Source organism: Meleagris gallopavo, chromosome 1, assembly GCF_000146605.3.
Source record: "Meleagris gallopavo isolate NT-WF06-2002-E0010 breed Aviagen turkey brand Nicholas breeding stock chromosome 1, Turkey_5.1, whole genome shotgun sequence".
Taxonomy (NCBI): Eukaryota; Metazoa; Chordata; class Aves; order Galliformes; family Phasianidae; genus Meleagris; species Meleagris gallopavo.
The window spans coordinates 57,141,899-57,152,711 of record NC_015011.2 but is presented as its reverse complement, the minus strand read 5'-3'; the positions used below and the strand labels follow the sequence as shown (position 1 = coordinate 57,152,711).

The following is a 10,813-nucleotide window of genomic DNA, read 5'->3' as shown; positions in this document are numbered from 1 at the left end:
CAGAGGGGGGGTGTTGGAACTTGATGATCCTTGAGGTCCCTTCCAACCCAAGCCATTCTATGATTCTATGATTATATTTCAAATAACAAACACCAAAATCCCCAAACCTCAATCCCTTTCATTCAACCCATTTCTCTTGATCTATGATTGGAGGCTGTTATGATATCCCCTGCTGGTATGATAACTAACAAAATTTTCCAGGAATAGCAACCCTTTCCACCACCAAAACATCCTCAAGAGTTTCACAAATGGCATGTGTGTGCCACAAAAACACCAGCAAAAAAACGTTGAAGTAGAAATGTTCCCTGTGGAACAAACTTCTGCTTTAACGGCAAATCTCTCAGAACGCCCACAAAATACAGACAGGCCCCCTAGTTGCTATACCTAAAGTTGGAGAAGTTAATACAAAGGTGCAATAATAAGAAAATCTGCTTGTAAGTAGGAATCATAAGACAGCAGATGGATGGTCTTGCAAGGTAGTAGCAAGTCTCTTTCTTTGGGGACAGTGAGGAATGGCAAAGGGACACTTCACAACCACCACGAAGCAACAGTGCATGCCTCCACTTGTGTGTTCCTGTGCCTTCATAATAGCAAAATAATGCAGGGTTTGAAGACTTAAAGGTTTACATCTTTATAGGAGCAATGGAAAGCACTGCTAATACAGTTTCTTAGAAGAAAACCTACTGTAAAATTCAAATGGTAATAAACACCTGTTATTAAGGGCAACCACAAAGGTTTGCATTCACACACTGAATATAAAATATTAGGTTTTGGAACACCAATTCCATTCTCTTCTAAGTTATACAAACATACATTCAGCATCCAATGTACTACTCTTTATAACAAGTACAGCACTCATTGCTCAGCTGTTGGCTTTCTTCCAGCAAATTTTGTCAAAAGTTTTAAAAATACAACATATATACTTGTATATTTAAATATACCTGAATCACTCGCTGACCCGTGATCATTAATCACAGTTGGGAGTCCTGGAATGGGCTGAGTAGTAAGGTACCACACGGCATGCAGAACATCAGTTGCGTGGATTCGATTGTGATCTGTGATACAAAACAAATGACTTCACCATTAAACATGATTATTTCTGACAGAGGGAAATCAGCACCATCTAGTGGGTACTGCATGGCAGTCAATTGAGCCAGAGACAAATCCAATGTTATCACAACCATGAATAACAGCTGTCTTTTGTAAATGCTTAGCTTTTCTTTTACCATAGATGAAGCAAATTCAACTCTAAGTCTTCGTATCAGTCCAGAAAGAGAAAAATAGCAGCAGAGCAGTTTGCAGAAACTTTGCAAAGAAAGTATTAAACAATAAGTCTTCTAGCTCTATTCCTCACTCCAGTGGCTACCTTTTGCTAGTTAAATGCCACTGAGTTGAATATTCACTGTTAACCTCTGATTCCAATGAAATCAGTTGAAAAAGCTCAAAGTCTTCAGTAGCCAGATTTCAACCTACTTGCTAATGGTAGCTCCACAAAATCAAGCTCAGGATACGTGCATGTTGCACAGTTAAACCAGGTTCTTTTCTGTGGTTTGCTGACCAGAGATTAAGAGCTGAGGCCCCAGCTCCTGTTATCTGGCTTGCTACAAGTTCTCTTTGCAGAAATGAGAGATAAGTCACTTCAAGGCTTTTCCCACAAATCCTTCAAGGCCAGATAAACAATCAACACAAGTAACTGAAAAAAGAATTGCATGCTAGTTCACCACAGAGCATCATGTAAATATACACCAACAAGAGCAAACATGATGCTTGAAGAGGAGTAATACTGCTGCACCACAACCATAGCTTACATCTGGGGCAGAATCACTGAAAGACAAGTATTTCAACTTGCAATTTAGGCTAATTTGAGACAGTATAGTGATTAGATAACACTCTTAGAAATCTGCTTTTCCAAATTATGATCTGTGGTTATGCTACCTCTGCTGGACTTCTGCACAAATGCATAGCAGAGAGCAAAAAAGAAAAATATGGGATTGCATTGGCAGCCTATCCTCATCCCTCTAACTCAGAGGAGCTGGCTATATCTCTAGGTAATCATTCACTTTAATGGGAGACGCCCGGATAATGCTAATCAGCCATATGTGTCTCATAATCAAACTAAATGCTGGAACAGTCTTCATAGGAATGGAATTATGTTACAGAAAGAAGGTAACAGTCAAGAGTTGGGATAGCACTGGAGATGTCACATATCTATCATTAAGAAAAATTACCAGCACAAGTTCAGAACTCCTTTCTGTGAAGCAGTGAGTAAAGTTGATTGCATTAATTAGAGGTGGAAAAACCTTTGTACTCTGAGGGAGTAGCAAGACATGTAAGCAGCCTGCTTTTATACCTGTGGCACCCTCTGCTCAGGCACAGAGAACTTCACCATTTTACTGACCCAACACTACAGTGCTCAAAGCAATTGCATACTACATCTACAAGAAGGGCTGTAATGAGGATCTGAGGAACTACAGGCCTGTCAGCCTGACCTTGGTACCAGGGAAAGTTATGGAGCAAATCATCTTGGGTGAGATCACACAACATGTGAGTGATGTCCAGGGGATCAGGCCCAGCCAGCATAGGTTCATGAAAGGCTTGACCATCCTCATCTCCTTCTACGACTGGGTGACCAGACTGGTAGATGAGGGAAAGGCTGTTGATGTAGTCTACCTAGACTTCAGCAAAGCTTTTGACACGGTCTCTCACAGGCTTCTTCTGGGGAAACTGGCTGCCCGTGGCCTGGACAGGTATACTCTTCTTTGAGTAAGGAATTGGCTAGAGGGCCATGCCCAACGGGCAGTGGTTAATGGAGCTAAGTCCAGCTGGCGACCCGTCACAAGTGGTGTCCCCTAGGGGTCGGTACTGGGGCCCATCTTGTTTGATATCTTTATTGATGACCTAGATGAAGGGATTGAGTGTCCCTCAGTAAGTTTGCAGATGACACCAAATTGGGAGGTGGTGTTGATCTGCCTGGGGGTAGTGAGGCCCTTCAGAGGGACCTAGATAAGCTGGTTCACTGGAGCTGAGGTGAATGGGATGAGGCTCAACAACGCCAAGTGCTGGGTCCTGCACTTTGGCCACAATAACCCCGTGCAGCTCTATAGGCTTGGGGATGAGTGGTTGGATGACTGTGAAGAGCAAAGGGAATAGGAAGTGTTAGTTGATGCTCAGGTGAACATCAGCTGACAGTGTGCCCAGGTGGCCAAGAAGGCCAACACCACCCTGACCTGCATTAAAAATAGTGTGGCCAGCAGGAGCAGGGAGGTAATCATCTCCCTGTACTCAGCACTGGTGAGGCCGCATCTCGAGTACTGTGTTCAGTTTTGGGCCTCTCACTACAAAAAGGACATTGAGGCCCTGGAATATATCAGAGAAGGGCAACGAAACTGGTGAGCGGTCTGGAGCCTAGAAGTCAGCCTAGAATTCTACCTGCCAAGGGCAGATGGTTGTAATACTCAAACGTTTATTATATTTACAGTTTGCAGTCACTTTGCTTACTAAATGTGGGCATAATGTTATGCCACTTGACCCTAGTATTTACCCCTCACTTTCCTCTCTTGCTCTCCTGTTATCCTCCCCTTTAAATATTTGTTAGTGATCATTAGCTACAATTCTTTAATTATTTTTTTAACAACAAAATGGTAAGCAGCATAGGAATGGATATATTTTGGAAATAAAAAAGGAAAATAAGGAAGAGATCTCCTTCCTGTCTTTCTTGAAGTACTAATCTCCTCATGCAAAATCAAGTTCTGCACAGGGCTCTAAAGCTTTTCTATAGGATAAAAGCTGGATAAACATCTGTACTAATTTAATCCAACTGGAATAGTCATCATTTTTCAGTTCAATTCATTGTTTGATTTCATTGTTCAATCAAAGCAAGTTGTTTTGTTTTCTACTCCTTCACAGAAATAAAAAGTTGAAAGGTAAATTAGTTATGTATCAGACAAAATATTTGGTTATAAAATGAAATACACATAAGAAAAGCCGCAGAAATGGAAGGCTAGATTCACAAAAATTCCTGAGCCCCTATGAGTAGAGAAATGTTGAAAGTTGTTGAAAACAAAGAGGAAAGACTGCCGGACATTCATATACAAGGCCTCAGGCTATAATCTGCTGTTTATAATCCCTCTCAGATTCAAACACAGGGAAAGATTTGAAATTTGTTGTCCCACTTTCCCAACAGAGAGTCCAAATCAGCTGGCTGGAGGGCATCCTGAGACAGCTTGCTTTCAGTTCCTCACTGTTTAGTTGTTCCAATTTATATTTAATATTTTAAGAGTGAGACTATATGACTTATATCAATTTTGCAGACATTTTTCTGGGAGGTGAAAGTAAACAGGGTGTCTTATATTTCTCAGCATAGGTTTTATTTGCCAGCTAACAGGGCGATAACCCCCTTTCTTCTCCGGAGAGAAAAATAGTCTTTCACAGTTGAAGTAGTTCGTTAAGTTAGATTTGAATTAGCAAGTACTTTGAGGATGACTGAAAGCAGGCTTTTCAGTGAATAAATGATTCACACTGAAAAATACTAGCCTAGGCGTAGTTGAGGAAGAGCAGGAGGCACCCAACTACTTTGTCTACCTTTTCTCCTTTACAATGCATGTCTATTTTGATAACATAGCACTGTTTCTGTAAATAGTAAAAAATCCAAATCTCTCACAGAGGGGAATGTTTCAGTGAACTTCAGCTAGGACAGGGATATGCTTGCATCATCAGAAAACATGTCATCAGAAAACTGTTCTTTGTATATGGTAGTTCCATCTGGTTGCAAGCTTGCAAAAATATTTCCCATGAATTATTATTAAACAATGTGAAACAGCAAATGCAATGAAAGAGGATGAGTGAGGCTATGGAATAAAACCGGCCTCTGACTAAAGAGCCATCTATTTGTCAGTGATGCAGCAGAAGTCAGGAAAAATATTCCTCTCTTAGTAATCAAGAAAGCATGAATGATTTCATGCATACAGTACGGTCAGCTATTGCTATTGAGCTTTTCAATCACCCTTTTCTGTTATTTATTTGTGTTAGACACTGCACAAATGTCTTCTGAAACAATGTGCAGTGGTAAATGTAAGTAATATATGCATGGAGAATGTATGATCTCAGTTAACATATAAGAAGGTTAATGAAAAAGAGCATCTTGTTTAAAAAAAGAAGTACGTGGTATAATAAGAGAAAAAATGCTTCAATAACTAAGTGTATGGAAAATACCCAAAGCTTTAAGGAAGTGCTAATATCTGCTGGGAATGTTTACTTACAAGGTATCTCTCGGTATCCACATTCCAAGGCATGGAAGTAGTTCATAAATTCCCTCACTGGAATTTTAAAGGTTTCAAACAACCCCATGTCTTCAAAAAGCCGGTATGATACCTGGGGAAAAAAAGAAAAAAAGAAAAAAAGAAAAAAAAAGAAACATTATTCTGCTAAGTCGTCCAGAAATAATCTAAAAATTACATATAAAAATCATTCTCTCCAATCATCCCACAAAAATCTGCTTTCTTGGTAGTATTTTATCAAGCACATAATCTGATTCAGCTATAGCAGCAGCTACTTGCATTTTCGTAGCACAGACAAACAGACAACTTATCATTACCAAACCGTTCTTGTTCCTTCAATACATCCTTCCAGATGTTCTTCTCTTCCTTTCAGGCACATGGATCTCCCATATTCTGCCATCACCTCAGAAGCATACACACAGGCAAATAGCCAGAGCTCCTTAGTGTCTTGGGAAAATTTCCCCACAAACTTCTTCAAGAAGCATTTGTGAGACAATTCATTTCCCAGAAAAAGAGGGAGTAAGTGAAAGAATGAGAAACAGGACAGAATGATTGGGATTCTCAGCATCATCTCCTTCCTTTACCTCTCATTTTGGCAATAAAATTGGAAGAATGACTTTAGGATTTCAGAGGCAGCAAGCAGCTTAAAGTTGCTATAGACATCCAAGAGAGAATATATCAAAAAGGAGAATGTGATGGCTGAGTGAGGGGGTGTTCAGGAGAGATGTAAGTTCAGAAATGCAAACAGGAACAATTACAAAATGGACAAAATGCACAATAAGCTTGAACATAGAAAATAATGGTACATTTTAAAATTACTGTATCACTTCTTCATTTCTTCCACAGATCAGACCCCAAAGCCTTTCAGCTTCTTCATTTATTTACTGCTGTTAGCTAAATATTGTCCTTTTCATGCCATTTATCAGGTAATGGTCTGTCTAGAGCTAAGCAACTTAAGACACATTTGAAAGGATGAGTGCTATACTGATAAGAAATTATTACAAATTCTGCTCTGAGTTTCACACCCTAATGTAAACCAAATGACTATCCACAGCTATTTCCTACTGTACACCACATATATAAACATGTGACCTGTGAGCAGTTCCTTCCGAAAGTTTAAGGAATGGATCTTCCCCCTCTATTCTGTGCTGGTGAGGCCACATCTGGAATACAGTGCCCAGTTCTGGGCTCCTCAGTTCAGAAAAGAGGGATCTCCTAGAAAAAATCCTGCAAATGGCCACAAAGATGATTACGGACTTGCAGCATCTGCCAGATGAGGGAAGATCTGAGACTTGGGACACTTCAATTGGGAGAATAGAGGGCTGAGAGAGGATCTCATCGCTGTTTATAAATATTTAAAGTGCCAGAGTCAAGTTGATGGGGGCAGACTTTCTGGAAGTGAGCAACAACGAGATAAGGGACAATGGGCACACACCAGAACACAGGAAGTTTCATACAAACACAAGGAAGAACTTCTTTATTTTGAGGGGGTCAGCACTGGAACAGGCTGCCCATAGAGGCTGTGATGTCTCTCTCTCTGGAGATATTCAAGACCCATCAGCACACGATTCTGTGTGACCTGCAGTAGAGATCATGCTTTAGCAGGGGGTTGGACTTGATGATGTCCAGAGGTCCCTTTCAACCTATACGATTCTGTGATTTCCAATGTTCTGTATTTAAATGGATGCAGTCTACAAAGGAGGGAGACAGCCCAGGTGAAAACCGTAGTGTCATTTCACAGAAGGAAAAGAAAATGTGGGGCTGTAAAAGGCAAAACTGAGATCCTGTTCTACTGAGGCAGAACAAAGAGACTGTCTTTATGTGTAATTTGGATTAGAAGGCACATAGAATCCTGCTAATCTATCTGGAATGGTAGTTGAAGTGAATTAGTCTCGATTCAATCTTTCTCATACAGAGAGATAATGTATTTCACACACCAGTCTTAGATCACTGAATGATGAACTCCATGTTTCGTGCTAAATGTCTCTGTCCTCAAAGTGGAAGGATAAAGGAATATTAACCTGCAAGACCAAACTTTCCAGTGCTACATCACCAACACAGAACAGGGACCTTAAGTAAAATATGTAATAAAGGCATTTTTTTTTTCCCCTTTCCTTGGATTTTCTGGGGAAAATTCTGCAGCTAGTGAGAAAATAAGCAGGTTGTGATGGATATGAATGGTAGCTCTTCCCCATGACTTAGAGTGAAATGGCATTATTTTCTCCGGTCATCAGAGAAACAGCCAAGCAAGTCATTTAGAGATGTAATCATTTAGACTCACAGCTGTGGTGCAGCCCCCACAACCTAGGACAAGCCTTGAGGAAGCTGTGGCAATGCCCAGCCACTTCATACTGTCTGCTCTCGCAGCCTCCTCCCTCCTGCCTCCATCTTCTGTTTGTCTCTGCTACAGCTGCTAGTGCTTGGGTGAATCATTTATAACACAGCTACCCCTCATGCTGCTGTCTGAACAGGAACAAGTGCTTCTCCCTTATGATTTCTAATGGAAGCTTTTTTAGAAGTGGGGATCGTCATTCACACATACCTCCTCTCCTAGGTGTAAGGGGCATACATTCAAGTCTCAGAGGATTTGTGCAAGGTTTAGGTTAGCATTTCCCTACTCCCCCCTATAATTGCTGCAGTTTCTCTCTTCAGAAGTCATGCACGATCATGAGATGTCCAAATATTCCTCTTGGCACCATCCAAGCACTGCAATGACAGCACTCTATCTCAATGCTGCTGGTGTAGAAAAACTGCAGAAGTACCACCAATGTTTTGTATTTCTCAGGCTTTGCAATAAAAGCTGGAGAGGGACCTTGACTTTAGCCTATCCTTTAACACATTCTTTATTTGCTTTCCAAAGAACATGAGTTTCTCTTCTGCAGGTTTTTATTTTTGTACGAGTTGTAAGAAGTGTGACTGAAAGCATTATCTAACTTTATGGCCTGTTGTGAAGCACCATCTCAGTTGGAAGCTTTGCTGTTCCTTTCTCAAATTAGATTGGTATGCAAATTCCTCCCTAACCCCTATTATGCATATTGGTTAGTGCCATGTTTAGGATGCTTTCCACTGTATTTTGCATAGATGCCTCTATGGCCACCAACTAGTTCAGGGTCTTTTTATATATCTAAATAAATTTAACATTACTAAAAGGAGAAACAGACATCCCAAGCAGCTTTAAAGTCACTATGCCAGCATTTGCTTTCTAAACTGAATGCCTCCCTAGAGGCACATGTCAACTCCACTTTGTTCCATCTCATAAATTTAACCTAGCAAGACAAACATAGTTAATTCAGCTTGTTAATTTACTTATTTTTTAATGGATGAGTCCACTTAATGGCAAAAAGCAGAGAATAAATCATTACAGCTTTTGTTTTCCTTTGTTGATACTATCCAGCATTTTGAAATGATACAAGAAAAAGACAATACGTTTTATCTGCAGAAAACAAATTGCTTATTTTGGATCTCTTACTTCTGAAAATAATTTTGTTAGGAACGTCTTAGTAGGTGGAGGAAAGAACAATAGGAATTATCTTTATTTTAAGAACAAGGTTGAACTTGCTACATTTTGCTCTAAGACACTGGGAGTTATTGTGAACAGCTGCTACAGAAGATGGTGAATTTTCACAAATATTACTTATTTATGTTTCTCTGTTATATTTCACAGGCCTCATTTTATGACACTGCAACAGTGAGAATGTACACAGAACAATGTGATCAAGAAGGAAATGTTTAGAAACAGAGTGTGGAGTCTTAATGAAAAGCATGGGCAGCAGAAGGAAATTGTCCTGAGAGGTACAGAATTCCATGCAACTTGGTAAATTGTCGAAGACCTACATAAGTAGCCAGACAAAGCTAGAAGAAACTTTTGTTCATTCAAACTTGATCATTCAAACTGCTAGTTATGACACTAGAAATGTTCTATTTTTTCTTATGTTTCATTCATTAGTCTTTAAGATTATTTGCTGCTAAACAAAATCGTGACAAAGAACACGTAGAAGAGAATGTTAATCACATGCCTCCTGTGTATTGCATGGTTGTCTCCATCAACGGTAAATATATATCAATGCCCATATCCAGCCACAGTTTGCCTCTTTCTCCAAAACTAACCTAGAGAGTTGGTAGGCTGGTTAAGTATGTATGTTACTTGAAAAATACAGAATGATAAAAGGCAGACCATGCTCTCAGATCTGACCAACCAGCCACTGTGTTTGTGTGTGGGTGTTTATTTTCCCACATTCTAATAAAGATAAATACTTCTTTCCAGTGTTCATCGCTACATAATACCTTGTAAAGTGATACTATATCAGTCTCCTGTGCTGTTTTTTTTCTCCTCACAATCCTAAATATAATTACTTGATCTTCCATTTAATAAACTTGAATACCTCCATAAAAGAAAAAAATGTCTGATTTGTCAATATGCTAGGAAAAGGGGAACCACAGAGCAGAGTTCAGCCAAGAAACTGATTATGGAATTGATATCAACTGTGCTGAATACAGAAGGGCTGTGTCAGTGTGTCAGTATCTTCATTCAACATAGAGAAGAGAATGAAAAATCAACATCTGAAAAGAAAGAGCATAAAGCTCTCACATCCTGATTCATAGAAAATTAGTCTTGACAGAATAATGATCTCAATTTACTATCCAAATGTTCATTCTTTAAAGGTGAGGAAATACAGCAAAGACTATTTTTTGTCCACTTCTTGAAACCTTACTTTCTTGCACTTCCTGACTGAAATCTCCAATATAGAAAAGGATTTCCTGCATTAAACTGAGTATTTTACTGTTTAACACTCCCATGGTGGACTCCATGAGAAATCATTTCACAAAATACTTCGGTAAGGGATGAAAGCAGATCCTGTAGATAGGTAAGGATGTTCAAAAGGGTTTATGCGAACTTGTTTGTGGATAGAAGCAGGCAAAATAGGTATCTAGCTTTTTTTTCTTTCACATTGTTAAATTAAAAGTGATGAGAATTTAAAAGTAAGAAATTTATTGACAAGGAATTCATATTGTCAGCTCTAGTTTACATGTCAGGGATCATCATTTACAGGATAATCATCTTATGGGTCCTAGCACTACGTCAAATAAATCAAATCTCAATAATCTAGCGAGTCATCACAGATGAGATGTCATTCTTACCTGACTGAGAATCCGACCACATTTCTTTCCAATTTTTTCTACCAAATCGAAGATTGGGAAGTTCCAGCTGTTAAGCTGCTCCATTAGAGGATCCAAGTTGTCCATAACCAGAGGCTCAGGAGCGAGTACAGGCTTGTCCTATGCCAGAAAATAGAATAAAATAAATTTCAGTTCTGTGAAGCAATTCATGCAAAAAAATTATGTTCTGAAAAACTAAGGTCATGTCAGAATCATTTCTAAGCCAATGGTGTTTTATTCAGCTCAGCAGAGCTGTCCTCATTTCTACCAGCCCTGCAGCTAGACACTTTTATAATTTGTCTCGCTCATATGGATAGGAAATTCTGTATTATGAAACATCAGTCTCTGAACTTAGCCATGACAGACATTCATTCATTCAT

General features: G+C 39.4%; 1 protein-coding gene across 1 annotated transcript in view; it reads right to left on the bottom strand.

Annotated features, from left to right (window-relative positions):
• Positions 1-855: 855 nt before the first annotated feature.
• LOC100540515 (cGMP-inhibited 3',5'-cyclic phosphodiesterase A) overlaps positions 856-10,813 on the bottom strand; it is a 37,146-nt gene continuing 27,188 nt past the window's right edge. The window contains exons 8-10 of the mRNA XM_031553043.1: positions 10,416-10,553; positions 5,259-5,370; positions 856-1,055 (exon numbers count right to left, since the gene is read on the bottom strand). Of these exons, the coding sequence (XP_031408903.1) occupies positions 856-1,055; positions 5,259-5,370; positions 10,416-10,553 (450 nt within the window). The remainder of the gene's footprint in view (positions 1,056-5,258; positions 5,371-10,415; positions 10,554-10,813) is intronic.